Source organism: Crassostrea angulata, chromosome 2, assembly GCF_025612915.1.
Source record: "Crassostrea angulata isolate pt1a10 chromosome 2, ASM2561291v2, whole genome shotgun sequence".
Classification (NCBI taxonomy): domain Eukaryota; kingdom Metazoa; phylum Mollusca; class Bivalvia; order Ostreida; family Ostreidae; genus Magallana; species Magallana angulata.
In genome coordinates, this window is record NC_069112.1 from 31,427,001 (window position 1) to 31,445,435 (window position 18,435).

Sequence of the window (18,435 nt, forward strand, 5' to 3'; positions counted from 1 at the left end):
CTATTTCTGGAGGGGGGGGGGGGGGGGGGGCGACGACATCCGCGTGAAACAAAGCAATTGACCATATTGAATAAATTGCAATGATAGTAATTACTAATATTAACATACATGTATATATTTATTTTAGTATCTTTAAGCATAATTTATTTCATTAACGACATGCACCTGCATTTATACATTGTATTTCATTTGCAGCAAAACGAAACGCAAATAAAAAAAATCACGGGAAAATTGTGAAACTTTCAATCTAAATTTTTACAAAAAAAATTACGACCAAAAACATTTTTTTTTCAAATCTTTAATATTCGTTTGCACACATCTATTTGCTGCGGTACAGTCGAAGGCAAAGAAAACACCCTATACAGAAGATTTCAAGGTGAGCCTAAAAAAAGAAAAATATGAAAGGTTAATAAAAGGATTATTAGAAAATGAATCATTGCAATTTTGCAAAAGTGTTCCAAGCTCGGACATCAAAGGACAGAAATGTTTTAGATTTAAAAGAAAATGTTATGGTTACAGATTATTCAACAGCTCCGAAATATGTAACAAATTTCAGTGACCAACAGAGATTTGAAAAGTACATTTCTCTAATTTCTAAATTTCCAAAGCGGCATATGCCCTTTAGCACATTTAGACTCAATTTACGCAGAGTGCAAGACTTCGTTACGAACAAAAAACATTTAAAAAATGGCAACAACAACAAAGAAAGAGAAACATTTACACAGCACTTTTCTTTCTCGACTTGGCATCAACTATCTGAAAATGAGAAAAAGTCTCATCAACTTAGTAATTGTCACCCATGTGCCAATTTTCATGCAAAGTTTTCTGCCCTCCATTCCTCAGCCAGTGCACAGCAGAAACATATAAATGAAGCGAGCGAAACACTAGCATCAGAAATTTGTGCACAGTTTGGAAATTCACGTAGTCCAAATTCCGAAAGTAAATGCATAAAGTGATCAAAAATATGATTGATGTTGTTCAGCCTATATGGAAATGACATTCAAATCCCATCTAAGTGACAACTTTTCTGTAAAAGGGATTGTTTCCCCTTCCCAAAACAGAAAATATGTAGAAAATACAGTAAAACAATCAAACAGTACGATTGAAGATCTTCTTATCAATAATGACACAGACACACATGAGTTGTACACATGTTACAAAAGAGGTTACATATGGTAGAAAAACTTGAAAAAGAGAAACTAGATGCTGTCATTAGACAGTAATACCCGCACCAAGTGTTTGCCCCTAAACAACACTGTTTTGTACCATTTTAATTAAAAATGAAGGCCACATGCAAGCTCCGGTAAAACATTTAAAAATTATAATTTTCATAACTGAAGGATGAGATCCCTTCCCATATGATAATACACATGAGCAGCACTTTATGTGCAATTTGGGGTTGAACTGATTGCAGTGAATTTTCAGTTAATCAATAATCTTAACATTTCATGTCATAGAAAGTATAATATAATTATAAGTCTATATACTTATTACAAACAAAATTAAACTAGTTTTACCCAGCTCTTCGATCAGATGGGTTCACGTGTATATATACATGGGTGTTGCTAAAACGCGGAACGGAAAACGGAACGGAAGGGAAAACGGAAAATCTTATCTTATGTTATTTACCTCATAGATTTGTTAATCATGCTAAAACGATATACTTTATGTACCTTTTTGAATTTTTTTGGGAAAGATTAGCAATATTAGATTATTTATTCAAGAATATTTTTTTCCTCAAAATTAACAGTTCATGCATTGACCACTATATTCTGTCCCAAAATATCCTTGATTCACTTTTTGCTGTATATTTATATATACCTCAGGGTTCAAGCAATTCTCTTTTAGAAGCATTAAACATTCTCATTATTCTTTCTTTAAAACGTCCTCTCTAGCTTATCAGCTGGTATTAATACACGGCTTAAAATAAAGAAGTCTACGGGGTTTTGCATTTCAACAGACCCGGATGATAGTGTTGAAAAATTGTGCAAGGTCTTCTGAGTGACTTCCAAATGGAGAAACGATGTCAACATTTTCCATTATAAATCGTCCAAATGTGCTGCATGAATATTTTGGGATCGACAGACTAATATATAATCGGAAATTCAAACCAGGCGACGTCTAGAGCTCTCTATTCGGATCATATGTATAAAGCTGCTGGAATAAACAACTGCTTAGTAATGCAAACGTAAACAAAATTGCATTGCTAAAAATACTAGTTTCACAAATTACTAGTTTCACAAATTACCGGGTATTTTAATGTTTACTGTATTTTAAATTTTAATGTCGTCAGTCCTACGGTTTTTTTTATTCCATCTCATGATACTGTATCATCTGTATGATAAAAGATCGTCTAGAACACCGAAAATTCAATTTTGATGTAAGTACATGTATATACATGTACATCATATTTGAAATATAAAAATACTCAAAACACGCATAAAACGCTTTCACTAACTGCGTACGTTACGCTGATATGCCAGCAATACCATATAAGAAAAATAAGTAAAAAGTTATATAGCTTATTTGCTCGTTTAATCATGTTAATGTTTCAAAATTCGTATACATTTGATTTTTCTGTTTCCGTACTCAACTAAAGCCGAATGAATACAATGCTATAATGGATAGACATTCATATGAATATTAATAAGATAACAAAATGTTGATAATCATTCATTAGATATAAGTAAAAGATACAAAGTAAATCGTTTCTGGCCAGTCTATACCCTTTTTAAGCGATAAACGTGATGATATTTTCCATTACGTTCCGCTTTCCGTTCCGTTTTCCGTTCCGCGTTTTAGCAACACCCATACATACATGTCTGTGTATTCCGTATTAGTTAAGATCAGCTAAAGGAATTCATTATTGTGTTTTAATTGGATTATCATTATGATGTTGACCAATTTAGGTAAGCATAATACATGTAGTAGCAGTAGCACAATATAATGAGATGTCAGCATACATATATAAGTTCTACTCTCACTTTCTAAATGTGATCTCCCTTTGACAGCATACTGTATCATCATCTTTTAATATTTAAATAGGCTTATCATCTCAGGCACGTAGCATCAGGGGGGGGGGGGAGGAGGGACAAGCCCCCCCCCCACTTTTTCCTCGCAGCAACAAATTTTTTAAAATTTACATATAAAAAATGGAATTATCATGGAGTTGCCCCCCCCCCCCCCACTTTTTGGGGGGTATGTAAAAAATTGATAAAAAAATACGGAAATGAGGAGTGAAATTGAAGTTAGATAGTACGCCAGCCCCCCCCCCCCCCCACCTCCCCCCCGCCCCCCACCCCCGTGATGATTATAATGCATCAAATACAATGTAGGTCATGACCTTATGGGACTGTTCTGACTCCACGAAACAGGAAAATACAAAATATCCTCTAATGTCATTATATATATATGATGCATCAAATGGTGTAAAGTACAATAATGACCCCCAGGTGTTGTCTTTAACCCCCCCGCCCCGCCTTTATGAAATAGGAAATGATATGATAAACTGTATATTTTGTTAACTTCTGAGATCTGAGATCCTCATACCTAGACCATGTAATTTATTTTTCCTCTTTGTGTCATTGCGCGTAAAATTGTATCTAGATTATGCCCCCTTGGAGACACCCTGACATTTTAGAACTAGAAATAATAATGTATTTTATCTTATTCATATGTTATACAGTAGTGTTTGATCCATGTGGGTAAATCCTAGCCTAATAATGTCACTGCTTTGTTTAGGAGACTTTACAATTGTCCCAAATAGGCGAATACACATGGAAGTGATGCATATAACATTTTGTTTATAAATCTTAAAAATTGAATTCAGCAATTTCCAAAATGTTAATGTGAATCACGAGAGAAAAAGCAATCAAGAAATGATTTAAAATTTGCTACTGTACTCATGTAAGAATGTATTAAGAAGACTGAATCTTTATAGCCAGGTTAGATTTGGGGGGGGGGGATGTGGAGTATAAACTTTTATAATTTGAATCATTTATTGTTATTAATTTTAACTTGTCAATGAATACTACTTATTGATCCCAAGGTAGAAATATGACCTCTGATCAAATCTCAATAGATCATTTGTCAATTATGCAAAATGTAATATAATTTTTTTTAAGAATAACATTTTTTACCAGTTTATAAAAGTTTTTAGACACCCAAATTATATTTTGATTTTAATAGATCATTCGACAAGGGAGGGGGGGGGGGGAGAACAGTTTATATTTGAGTTTGTTTGGGAGTGGGGGTTCCAAGTCATATATTTGACAATTTTTTAATGTAATTTAAAATAAGACTAAGCCATACTACAGTCATGAACATGAATAGTATAGAACAAAACACAAACTAATACATGTACATGTATATATACATAGGAAGTATTACAAAAAAGATGATTGATCTATATCTGGGTTCTTAAATTGAATCATATATCATGTACATATTATATTATTGTTTCTTCCTTCAAGGCATTTAAGATGGTATGTAGGTCATGATCCCAAGTGCTCTTCCTGAAATTATTAAATATCATAAAAATTATTGAGATCCCCACCTTAATCCAAAGATATTATTCCTCCTTAGGACATGCAGGCGCATCAGATCATTATGGCATGTAAGTCATGACCCTAAGGGGTCATCCTGACCCCCTTAGAATCAGAAATTGTCAATTAACTTTAAATTATTGATGTTTGATGATCCTATCTCTATTTAATCTTTATTATTAAGTCTCCCGAATGAAATTTGGAGACTTATTGTTGTTGTACGGTTCTTAATACATGTATTATTATTCTTCATCTTCTTTTTCTTAAAAATTCTTTCCTGCTCTGAACTTGTTTCTCAGAGATGGCTGAACAGAATTGTACAAAACTCTAGGATATGATAGGCCTGCATATCTAGTTGTGCACCCTGGTTTGATTTTTCTCATTTTGGGTTAGACAACCACTTTTCGGGGGAGGGGGGAGGGGGTGTCAAAAGGGTGTGGGGTCTAACATTGAACCTTGTAGGAAGAATCGTAGACTCTATTGGAAATGGTAACTTGAAAACGGACAAAGATAAAAATATAGGGTTTTCATAATCATATATTGGCTGTTACTGGCAATATATAGGGTTTATTAGATCTGACCCCTGGGGACATCCCCACCCCCAGGAATTTGAAATTACCATATATCTCAGAAACTGTTATAATCATGACCCCTAAACCATATATATTCATGTTTCTGATGTCAAGGGGCATCAAATGTTATGTAGGTCATGGGCCCTGTGGGTGGTCCTGACCCCGTCAAACAGCAAGTCCCTTAATATCTTCAAAACAGTTGAGATCCCCACCCTTAAACTATATATATTCTTGTTCCTTGTGTCAAGGGGCATCAAACGGTATGTAGGTCATGGGCCCCGGGGGTGGTCATGACCCCCCTTGAACAGGAAGTGCACGAATATCTCGAAAACGGTTGAGATCCCCACCCCTTAACCATATATATTCTTGATCCTTAAAGGGCATCAAAAGGTATGTACCGGTAGGTAATGGGCCTCAGGGTTAAATTTAATTTTTCAAAACCGTAATGCACATCTATGGAACAGTTCCTATCATATCCCAAGATATGATGTGTCTATCCATTAAATCATAAAAGGAGTTCTTGGATCTATGTTTTTATGAAGTGATAAACTTCAATTTTCTGCTACTTTTTGACTCCCTGGATGAAATTTAAATTTTGAAAACCTAACTGCACATCTATAGAACAGTCCCTATCATATTCCAAGATATGATTGTCTATCCATTTAATCATAAGAGGAGCTCTTGGATCAATCTTTGTTTTTTTAGTGATAAACGTCAATTTTCTGCTACTATTTGACTCCTTGGATGAAATTTAAATTTTTAAAACCTTATTTCACATCTATAGGACAGCCCATATTAAATCCCAAGAGATAACGTAGCTACTCCAAAAGTTGTAAGAGGAGTTCTGGGAACCATATTTTTTTTGCCAAAAAACGTCATTTTTTGTTGCCCACTGATCCCCTATATAAAAAAAAATTCTGGAACCTGATCACGCCTCAATATGACACCCCCAATCATATTCTAGAAGATCATTTGGCTACTGCCAAAAAAATGACGTTTTAAAAACCAGTTTTTTGTAAAAAAAAAACAACAAAAAAACCCGTCATTTTTTAGCCATTAAATGACCCCAAGGGCAAAATTGAAAATTCCGAAACCTTATTGCGCATCTATAGGATACCCTAAAACATATTCCAAAAGATGATTTGTCTACTTTTGAAAATGTAGGAGGAGTTCAAGGAAGAAGGTTTTTTGTGAAAAAGCGTCATTTTTTACCAATTATTTGACCCCCAGGACTAACAGAGTATTTTTGGAACCTTTTTACAAAACAACATGATACCCCAAATCAAACTCCAAGAGTTCAGTTTGCTGGTTTATAAGATGTAAGAGCAGTTTGAGAAAGTAAAACGTGACAGACGGACGGACGGACGGACGGACGGAACAGAGTAACAACAATATACCCGGACTTTCTTTAGAAAGTGCGGGTATAATCAAGAAAACTAAAACCTAAAGTCCATCATGGGAGATTTGAAAATTATGAATTTGACAAGGATGCTTTTTTATCAGAACTCAATCAATACCCAGCAGAAAAGCCGGTTAACTGGACCAGGTTAGCTGGTAAATACAATATCACTTATCAAGGCAAGCAGCCCAAGAACTCCGGTCAAATACTAATGAGCTTTGCTAAACATCATGGCATAAAGTGAGGAGATCAAAGATGAAACTTGGAAAAAGCAGGATATCAATACCATCAGCAAGATCTGCAAAAAAATCAAGAACATCATTCAAAACAGACTTTTGCAAAATCACATGTGAATTGGAGAGCGCATCGCCCAAAAAGTTTATATTACCAATAAAATTGACAAAGATGGAAAGCTAACAACATCTGAATGCTTAATATATGGCAGAAATATTCCCATTACAACTGTTATTAAAGAAAAGATAGAACGTTTCAGCATGGTTTAGGTTCTAAGAGAAAGAAGTAATAGTGTCCAGAAAGCCATAACCACATTGCGCAATATGCAGGAAGAGCGCAATGACCTTGATACTCCTAAACAATTGCAAGAAATAGAGAATACATTTCATATGAAAATATGGCACGACCTTTCAGAAATTTTAAACAGTTCATATGTGAACTTTATGTTGTGCTTCTTGTATGACACAGCTAACTTCCTCACTGATGAAGAGTACAGGAAACAGTTTCCAGAAAAAAGCCCACTCGATGTTCAGCGTTTTGTGAAAAAACCAAGATTATATATATTTGGAAAATCTGGTACAAAAACTTATTGAAATTGTAGGGCAAGGCAACACCAATATAATTTCTTGTTTGTCGGACCACGCACACTCGTATTTCAATAAATCTATACAAATTTTATTATTACTAATTTCCGCATCAAGGAGATTTTGCGCTGTTGTCTGTTCTATTTCCCCTCTATTTTTCGTATTTTAGATAATTTTAAAAATTCAGAAACAAGCAGAAAAGAATAACAGTCATATTTATCATATTATTATTATTACCCCCCTATCTTTTTATTTACCACCTAAAAATTTCGTCTACAAAAAAAATAATTTATTATTAAATCGCTCGCCCGCTCCTACCTTTTTTTAATTGGATATGTGACGGACAAGAAATTATATTGGTGTGACCTAAAAAAAATTATCCTACTTCTCGGACATTTACTAATTGGGCTGATCATAAATATATTTATTTATTGTCATGATTTTAAAAAGGGAAAGATTTGATATTTCTTTTTAATTTATACAGATTATTAATTTACATTATTTTTTAGCCTTGCTAGAACATCTATCTGGGCAAAATGTTTGTGTATATAATCACACATAAGGAGGTTTTTACAGCTAAAGCAAATGCTTTGTGCTATCCAAGGATTAGCCTGGGACCCCCAAGATCATTTTTTGCCTTAATTAGATAATAAGCTGAACTTGAACTTTAAAGAAAATATGACATCTTTTAAGAGTCAAACAAAAATTCTTAGATGTACCTTCATCTCAATTCATTATTTTAATATTTAAGGAAGTTCAGATAAAGAGCAGCTTATGTACACGGAAACAAGACTAGAAGACCTACAATCAATGACAGCTTCAAACCCCCCAAATGTGACTTGAGCAGCTTTCATTGGAACAGCGCCGCACACTTATCACAAAAGGGGAGCTGTGGAAAAAAATGGAAAGAGGAGAGACAAATCCATTTCAGAAACTTCGTCAAGAGGAAATCGAAGTAGAATTAGAAAATCATAATATTTGGACTGACAAAGAAACAAAATCAGAACTATCAGATTTACTTAACCAAAAACTTCGTGGTATTTGCCCACCCCCTGCATTAATGTGTAAAGATCCTCTGAAAAGTGCCAAAGACATTAACATTAACAACTATGAGGTGCTTTCCTGCGAACCCCTTCATGATATTACAAATATCGTGCAAAACATCATTACGGAGCTCCCATTTCATGTACTAAAGGAAATTCAAAAGGAATTCGAAATATTTTCAAGCACAACAATTGGAGACAAAAATCAAATTAAAGGGTCAGATGCTAGATTGTTTGCAGTGAAGCTTGCCAAGTTTATCCAGACAAATTACGATGCTAGCAAGATTGACGAACAGTTTTTGTCCTTAGTTAATAGCCTGGTAGAAATTATTCAGATAAGCTATTCAAACTTCAGCAACAGAAATCCCAGAAATATCCTGAGACTTTATAACCTGTGCTTCACATTTGCCATCCTATCCCGAAACATCTTCGGAAATCTAGCTAAACTCACCTCAAGAAATTTTTCCGAACTCACTTTCACAGCACAACTGGTCATCTCCCTGAAACATACCGGCTTTTTTGTTTAAGATCCATCATCCCTGAACAAAAGGAAAGAAGTTTCGGTGATCTAAGACGCATCTCCCTACAAACAACAAACAGACAAGCTATGTGTAGTGGATAATGCAGTGCTTAGGTTTACCATTCAACAAAAGACCAACTCGAAGCCTGATACCATTAAGAAACAAGACTCTGTCATCAGTCATCAGGCAAAGCTTTTGGGTAAACGCATCAACTCAATATTTAAAGAGGAATTCATACAGAAGAACTCACTGCTGTTTCAGGCACATTTAGAAAGAATAGCAGATTTCATGTTGGCTGGTGTGGGCATTTGGTGGTCAAAAATAGAGAAGATATTGAGCTCCTTGATGTGTTGACGAACCGTGCACAAGACTAGAAGGTCCTGAACTCCATCACTTTCGATCTTCTGATCTGCGAAAAGAGCAAACGTACATCACATCTGCATGGGAAAGATGTAGAGCCGACTATGCAGCAGGACATTTACGTCTTCCAATCAAAAGAATCAAAAAGAGGGTTTATGATAAAAAAAAAACCAAACAAGTGCTCATTCATCTATCCACCCAAAGGTATGAATTCAGTGCTGTCTAAAATCTTTTTTAAACAAAGATTCAAATTTTTGGTTAAAGAATGTAAAAAGTATTTTCTTTCTAAATAAAGATTTCTTTTCCAATGATTGTAGATTCCAACAATCCAGCCACTGTAAATATGGGAATTTTGCAAGTCCTTCACAAAGACTCGCCTTAACCTGCTAAACAGGTAAATTAAATGATATGCAATTGAAAGCCATCCTATCCTGGTTTATACTTGTTAAAAGATGTAGTTTTTCTACTTTATTTAAAATTATTAATTTTATACTCCGCTGTATTTTTTACCTTATCACTTCAGATAGCAAGTAGCAAAGAACAGCTCTCATTTTCTGCAATGATAAATTTGGACAATGGAAGTCTGGTATACCTACAATAAATTCTACCAATATAAATAAATTAAAGATTGACATCTAATTACTATCAAATCTCATAATTGTATTCATGTGATATATTAATGATTTTCGTATTAAAAAGATGCTCTTATCACTTGTTTAAATTTTATTGTTACATTTTTCATTGCTAAAAAAGTGATTCTTTCTTAATGTTATATACTAAAAGAAGAAATGGCTGACTTTACAAGCAGTTATATATTTTCATGTACAAGGTTCCTGAAGTTGCTGTCTTAGAGGACAAAGCTGTCTTGGAGGACACAAATGAGAGTTCAAATACTGTCAAAACAAAGAGACCAAGAGTGAGTGCATTAGAAATATATAATAGATATAAATGAATATCTGTTAGCCAATGCTCACTTGTGATACCCCAGCGTTCCTGTGAATTTATAAAATAAGCAATGTAAACATTTCATAGGAAGTTTATATCGAGTTTGTTAAAAACTGTCTCCCGATATATGACATACCTAAACAAAACGTGTGTTAAAATTTCAAGCATCTGTGATTAATAGAAGCTGAGAAAAATGTGACAAAAATGTGTTATAGACAGACAGACACACAAGGGTAAAACAGTATACCTCTCCCCCTTTGAAGAATGCTATAAATACATAAATTGCAGTTTGTATAGTGTATTCTCCTTATAAGTTCATAAAATTAATTGTATTTAATTTTATTTCAACCAATACGTTCAAGACAAAAGTTTGAAATAATAATCGCTTTCAGTTCAATTAAATTATGCTATAACCTATTTTCTGTGTAAGTATCAAATGATCTCATTTATTTGTGATAAAATTTTTTGCATTTTCAATAAAAAAAAATGTTTAGGAGGAAATGGCTGACTTCACAACCAGTGATTCACATCTGCCACAAGTGTTTAATGAGGATGTTGTCTTGGAGGACACAGATGAGGAGACTCAGAATGTTGCCAAAACTAAGAGACCAAGAGTGAGTACTTACTTTAATGAGATTTAATCTTCATTTATTAAGGTATATACAATGCATATGAATATTCAATTTACATATATTTCAAAAATAGTATTGCAAAAGCATTTCGGGTATAACATAAGATTTTTTGTTTAGAAAACAGGCCATGTAAATCAATATCATGAAGGACATTAAGATCATTTAATTAGATAAGTAGGTAAGATATTGCAACATGCTGTTATGAATATGAAAGTGAAACAAAGTCAAGATAATAAAAAAATAATTGTTTTCATTTCCATATATTTTTCATATTAAAGCATCAGTCAAAAGAGAATTGGGAAACCTACCTGGACAGGGATTCCACAGTAGTTCAGCAGATGTCCGAGACTGAAGAGAATATTGATGTTGCCAATGTAGCCAACAATGCAATACCAAATCCATTGCCTGGAAAATCAATCGTAATATTATTCCAATTGTTTAGCTATATACCATTATTTAATAAAGAAAAATTCTGCATAATTAAGCTTAACAATTTGAATATTTTCATTTGTCCTTCATAAAGAGATTTATATATTGATAGTCTAAAAATTGCCATGACCATCCAGCTCTCTTAATCTTTAATTTTCTAGGTAATTAAAATATAGTATACCTTGTATTCTATTTACCTGGTATATTTAACAGGGATCTTGCTCCTTAAAAAAGGGCTCAATTCAAGGACTAGTAAATCATTCCAATAATAAAGAAAACAGACATATCCATGTGAGGGTGATGCATGTAGTGTCACAGAAAAACTCGATTAGAGCTGAGAAGGTGCTGAGATTAACCAAACAGTTTCTAAAAATATATATATCAATAAATTCATTATATATAAATGACAAGCAATATCCAATATTTATTATTTTTTCTTTTTATATATAAAAATAACAGTGGTTTGAACATATTTTATTTTAAAGATGATATATACAAAAGGATCGGACACGAGTTCTGGAAACTCAAAACGCCCTCTCCTATGAATAACAGTACTCTGTGAAGTTTGTGTTTTCAAGTGTTTTTTATTCTGTTCCTTTTGTTTCAGAGTATCACAAAATCTACAGAGGCTAGTATATTATCAAGAATAGTTACTAAAGGTTGGTATCAACTAGAGCTGCTTAATTATAAGTTCCCCACCTCCACACAACAGGACTTCTTTAGATACATTCCACACAAAAATAATTGAGCTTGAAATAAACAGCAATTTTAAAAGGTTCACCAGGATATAAAGTTTGTTGGTCACGTGATCAAATCCTGGGAAGCTCAAAGGGCTTTTCAGCAGATTTGATCACGTACCAACCAACTTCATATCCTATCTTTTTAACATTGCTGTTTATTACCTATATTTATGTTTGAAAAAGACAAATCGTTCAGAACTATTAAAATTACCGAGATTTTATGTTTAGGTCACAAAAAAGTTCATACAGAATTCAACGTTTTCGCTATTCCATAGGTTCATATAAGGAAATATATTTGCAAATCAGCATTACTGATAATGGAGTTATTTTTGTTTGATTTGTCAAAATTGGATTGATTTTTTTTTTAGATCACAGTGTGTCAACAATAGACCTAGTGAAGAGCTTTCTTGGTGATTGTGAACTTGTGCAGCAGTTAATGGTATTCAAAACTCTTCACTTGAATCATCCTTCACACAAGAGCTTTAAAAATAGTTATGAAGCAGCTCTGGCAAAGGTGCAAACAGCCATCAGTAAGCTTCAACGAGAAGCAAAAGGTGACCCCCAAATGCAGGAGAAAAGAAAACTTGCTGAGAAATTGATGGTTTATTGGAAAATCTATTATTTTTAAGTTAATCATGACTTAATAAAACAAGATTATCACCTGTCAGTTATCTTCATTATCGTTTTCCATGAATATATGTTAACATTTTCATCAGTGTGTACCAGGAACTCTAGAAACATGTCTCTACAAGTAAAAAAAAAAAAGAAGATGAAGGGAACTCTTTAGACGAAAATCTGAAAAGAACATAGAAATGCACAGTCATGTAATTTGAAACACACCACCACAGCTTTTCTTTTCCTAATTTTTGATTAAACAACATTCATGTGTGCTCACATCGAGAATTTTACAATAATATCGTATTTTTCCCAAGCACATGATTGGTCGATTGCTGTCACATGACCCTGTTATAAATTCTCTTATAGGCCTTACTATACTAAATAAGGAAAATTTAGCACGTGCGACATTGTGATGTCACTATAGCGAAATCAACACCTACACGTTATGAACAAAATAGTTTACTAGTATACGTAGGGTATTATTTGGCTGATCTTTGGATTAATACACTAACCAGTAATGCAAAAATACCTGAGTTAACATTTTTTAAATTTTCCAAAAATGTTGGAGCTTCATACATAGGGTATTTTTAGTCTGTACGCTTAATATAAAAGTATAAAGATAGCAGAAGACTACGTTACGTTGTCAAAACTGTTATGAAGCTAATCTAGAGTGTGGAAAACTTTTAGATTACCTATTTGTGGCAAAAATAATGTACACATCACAGAAATGACCACAGTAATTTGTAAATTGTGCAATGCCCATTTTAAATATTATGAAATTATGTTGGACATGCGGTAACACATTGAAAAGTGAAAAAAATAATAACCATTTTTCATGTTTTCATTGAGTTACAATTTATCATGATATGTATCCTATATTGCATCTCAAGTATTGGCTAAGTACAGTTTTGTCCCAGCAGCTGAGCCCTATGGATCATAACATTGAAGAATTGTGCTAAGCGTCCCGAGTACCTCCGAATGGACATGTAAACATTTCCCATTATAAATCCCCATAAGAATTTTTTTTTTTCTTGTGAACTTCTGTAAAAACAAGAGTCAATGAAAAAATCTTGAATTTATTCCACCCTTTTTATTGATTTCCATTGCCCTTCTTTGAGGTATATGTGATAGATAACATGTTTTATCTTTAAAATGACAATAGAATTCGTCCCCTATACTTGCTTCGTAGCAAATGAAAAAAAAATTTGTGTTGTACAATGCCTAAATTTTCATATGATTGGTATCAAATACCTACGAAGTTGCTCTTTTATAATCCCATTTTACCAGTGAAATCACCGCCACTTTTAACATCACGTTTGAAAATTTGCTGTTTACGGTTGTCATGTTAATGATAAAATCCGAGACATTCCGAGTGCAATTTCCGACAAATTGGCAGGCAATTTCAAACATGTACATTAACAATGCCGTGGTCAGCCCATTCGATGGATATTTTGTGGAATAACTAGATGTTTGTTCAAAAGGGTTTGTAATGTATTGAATGTGTATTTACTCTGCAGAGTATCTTTAACAGACTTAAAATCAACGCTGAAGCAGATCCGCTTTGAGGCTGCTACATTGAAAGTAAATTGGATGAATTCTTACTGTGATCTGAGCGTAGCTTGGTCCCGGTAAGATTATTTTTTCTAGTATATGTGTATTCTAATTAAAAATATATCAAAATGTCGTGGAAACTAAACCTACGAGAGACAATGCATAAATAAAATTTTCACAAGCAGCCAGGCACTATTTTGTTCCAGACCCCTAATATTCTATGAGCATTATAATTCAGTTTGAAAGATTGACCAAATGTTTGCAAAATGGATTAAGCTCAGTCTTCATCGTGTAAAAATGTCATTCTTCACTAAAAATTTAAACTAGTACACGCATGGCTACTATAAGTTCAAGGACTGACCTAGATATCACGAGTGTAAACAATGTTAACATTGACTGACTTTGTGAGAACTTAAACGTGAGACAAAGCAGTACAATCATACAACTGAAATGTTAATACTGTATCGTGATATTATTTACTTAATCGTTGCTATACCTAATGCATAATGCTCGCTTTGCTAGAAATGGGTCACTGCAATTCGGTCAATATGTGATTTGTTTACGTATTCAAAATAGATGAAAAATAAAATACTACATGATTCATAATACTAATTAAATGATAATCTGTTTTTTCTTTGTTAGTGTAGTCATGCCAATTATACAAAACAAAATCATTTGATGCCCCTACCACCTACTGTAGAAGAGGTTTCCTTGACAACTTTGTCTGGTTTAAAGCGTGTTGTCATCTAAACCTAAGCAGCGTTAGTGAATACCTGAACGTATGCATGAAGAATTCACGAAAAAATTATTGTCGACTTAAATTGACACGCATTATTCTACTCAGTGGCGTAGCTACCATGTATGCTTATATGCCTGAGCATGCACATCATTTGGGAAAAAAAGAAGAAACTCGGTAAAAAAAAATAAAGACAAAAAAATTAAAAAGGAATTCAAGTATAAAGGTCCATACTTAGTTATTCCATCAACCTGTTTCCGCCACCCCGTCCTACATTATCCGGAAGCTTTGTGTCTACACTTATTTCTCATATTACAACGCACCCATCAATTTCCGGTTACGTATATAAAGTACAATGGCCGGGGAAGAAATGTCCGATTTTTTTTGTCGTTGTAAGTGGGTCATTCTCAGTACACAATGCATGTGCCTAATAAGGCAAAGATTTATTTTGCATTTGAACTTAGTTTAACACATCATTTTAAATTTCCCTCATAGAATATCACAGCTTTATTGAGATATCCATTACCATAATCTAGGTGAAAATGAACTTAAGAATTAAAGCTTGGGTGGGGCAAACACAAACGTCAAAAGTTTTTCCTCCTTATAGCTTTTAATTAGTTTTGTGATTTTATTTTATGCCTAACTATAACCAAAACAATTTTAACTGCCTATAAACATGCTTAAATAGTGAGCATTCCTTTCAATTTCTGCGATGATTTATTGTGTTAAAAATCGTCAGAATCCATGAGCTTCCGGGGCCTTCGCCTTCTTGGCCCCAACAGGCTTCGCCCTGGACCCACTGGGGGCTTCAAGCGGCCCCAGACCCCCTGCCATTTTTAGCATGCACTTAGTTTCTGGTCTAGCTACGACACTGATTCTACTGAAGATTTCTTTATCGTGCCAACACCGACCGCGAAGCTGGGCCTTATGGTACGATACAAGACACGATTAGTCTCTAGATCTGTAATTGTTTTAATACTTCATGCAACAATGAGTTTCGTTTAATTTGTTTACTAATTTATTAAAAAAAAAAAAAACAACATTCCAAAATTTCTGTTTTAAATGTTGCTATTAAACAATTTTTTATAACTATTAACGATTTGACTTAAAAAATTATTAAAGTGCGCACGTCCCCTTTCAAAGTCAAAGACGTGTAAAAAGTTGGATATTTTTGACTGTGACGGTTATTTTTATTCTTGCCCGTAAGTTGATAGGAGACATACCTTTGTCATAAAAAAATAAATTGTTCGGTTTGATTCGGTTTAATTATTTAATTTCAACAAAAAATAACTTGAAATGTTTTGCTCACTTCAACAAAACTTATGATTGCAGAAATGATTTAGAGAATCGTCTGAACTAATAAAATATTTCAATTTCTCTGATAATTTTGTTAAGTCCGACCAGTGGTGTGTGTAAGGGGGGAGGGAGGGGGGGGGTCACCATGTCAGACTAAAACTTACGTCGTTATCAAATAAAGGCAATTTCGGAATCAAAGTAAACATTTAGATAAATGTCACACTATTTTGAATTAAAAAAAAATGTTCTAAGCCGGGAGATAGCATTTCTGCAGTGCCTTTTCGCTGTTTCACATAGAATATACTGATAAATACATTATCACTGACAAACATGTAATATTGTTTTGGATTCTGATGATATACGGGACAAGTCCCCTAAACTGTCTCATTATGAATAATAACAACAACCAAATATACGTTAATTTACAGAACCTTATCAATAACGAGAACTAGTAAATGTGACTATACCCCATGGTTGATTATCCGTCCTGAAGTAGATGGTGATGTTGCGGATGCTGTGGATAGTGGTCAGATTCACCCACCAGGTGGCGGTTTGTCTGCTATATGATATAGCACATTGACCTCCACCCATACTCAGGTCTGATTTACGTCCGTCTACAGCGTTACTGGCGTCATATATGTCGTTACCTGGTTGGATTTGGTATTGTACGTATGCTGGTTTGTAGAGGGCGACATTAACTGTGAAGATAAAAACACATGTTCTAACAACATTACTATCGTGATGATGTCATCTCGTGCTTCTTACAGCTTATACTACATGTATGCATACATGTATAATACATTCAAATGCAGTTGTTAAAACGATTCGAAAGTATCAATTTTTGTCTAGCAAAACCTATAAATATATACAATTCAAATGTAGTTCAATCGATAAAAGAACCTTAGTAATTATTATTATAAATATTACGAATATAAATTTAATATCTGATAGAATAACATTGAAGTTTGAAAAAAAGAAATTCCTATGAATATATTAATGCTACATGGGTTTGTTTTAATATAAATTGTGTATACTGTGTATATATCTATATTTTATATAATAAACTGTTAGTGTCTTAAGAATGAATAGTTTAAACAGTGCGTAGAAGATGAGGCAGCATAATGTTAAAGATTGAAAAAAGGACCCCCCCCCCCCCCGGAAAACATGTGTACTATCGTACACATACACGAACGGAAATGCCGTTGATTAAGCGCTTTAAAAAATTTCTAGCAAGTCTGTATATAATTCAACTGTATTACAATCAGGGGAAGTACTTTAATATAAAATATAAAAGTTGCAGCTTTAAGTCATGAATCATGGTAGGTGCTCGCACGATAAAGAACCCTTACTGGTCATTGTTCCTCATTACCGAACCATTGGCCTTTTCCCGGCATCAAGTGACATTAGAAACTTGATATTTCCGTTTTAATATGTTTCTTTGAAGTACGTTAAGCATATAGCCTTTAAAATATTTGAAAGTAATATGTAAATACTTTCTGAGTGTGGAGATTGGTTTAACAATGTAGTATTGCTTTTGTTATTTTATCAATATTGTTTGGGAAATTCAATAAAATACCCTTAATTTTTTCGTTATATTCTTTTAAATTACCAATTAATGGTTTGGTTCATTCCTTGTAAAGTAACCCAAAACAACCTCATTTCAGTCATTTGGAAATATTAATGATTTTTAGAAAAGTACATAAAGTGGACTCACCGTACGCCTGGGATACTGTCAGCAGAGAGAACAACACAGCGAGGACAATGTGGGGATACACAGAGTTTCCAGACAGGAACATCATTTTGTTGTCGATCTGGTCAAACTATATAACCTTATGAGTATAGATTTGTATGCCTAACAGAAATAACAAAGCAAATGTAAAGGATTCCTTCGTCTGAGAAGTCATATGTAGACAGGATGTGTAAGTTTAAGTAGAGGGTGTGTGTGTGTGTGGCGTAGTGAAGGCGCAGACACAATGAATGATCACGTGACGAGACGTAAAACAAACAAGAAATATTAAGAGCTTAGTACGATGTTAAAATACTAGCTGTCAATCTTTTTTAAAACAAGTAGCCCTTTATGAGATTTTTTCTTCATTTGAAAATGTTAAAGCAACATAGTCTAATATGATATACTATACACATGTTTATGTATGAAAGGTTGTTGATTTAGTCGAGTTACTGCACACTTACGTTACTCGGTCTGTGTCTGCATTAGTACTATCATAATTAAG

At 33.7% G+C, this 18,435-nt stretch overlaps 1 protein-coding gene, 1 long non-coding RNA gene and 1 pseudogene across 2 annotated transcripts; 1 reads left to right on the forward strand and 2 right to left on the reverse strand.

The window, feature by feature from the left end:
- Positions 1 to 38: 38 nt before the first annotated feature.
- Positions 39 to 18,184, reverse strand: LOC128172276 (uncharacterized; annotated as a pseudogene).
- On the reverse strand, positions 3,454 to 9,670 carry LOC128172277 (uncharacterized). The gene is made up of 3 exons (XR_008242234.1): positions 9,050 to 9,670; positions 8,828 to 8,959; positions 3,454 to 6,813 (listed from the first exon to the last, which is right to left on the reverse strand). It is a non-coding gene; the product is annotated as an uncharacterized LOC128172277 (long non-coding RNA).
- LOC128172275 (uncharacterized) lies at positions 11,463 to 12,658 on the forward strand. The gene is made up of 3 exons (XM_052838072.1): positions 11,463 to 11,605; positions 11,871 to 11,922; positions 12,372 to 12,658. Exons 1-3 carry the CDS (start codon positions 11,564 to 11,566, stop codon positions 12,629 to 12,631), a joined length of 354 nt encoding a protein of 117 aa, XP_052694032.1. The 5' UTR covers positions 11,463 to 11,563; the 3' UTR covers positions 12,632 to 12,658.
- Positions 18,185 to 18,435: the final 251 nt, after the last annotated feature.

Coding starts and splice junctions, on each gene's coding strand:
- LOC128172275 (XM_052838072.1), top strand. CDS start 11,564: ATGCATGTAGTGTCACAGAAAAACTCGATTAGAGCTGAGAAG. Junction 11,606..11,870: donor ACTCGATTAGAGCTGAGAAG/GTGCTGAGATTA, acceptor CTTTTGTTTCAG/AGTATCACAAAATCTACAGA. Junction 11,923..12,371: donor ATCAAGAATAGTTACTAAAG/GTTGGTATCAAC, acceptor TTTTTTTTTTAG/ATCACAGTGTGTCAACAATA.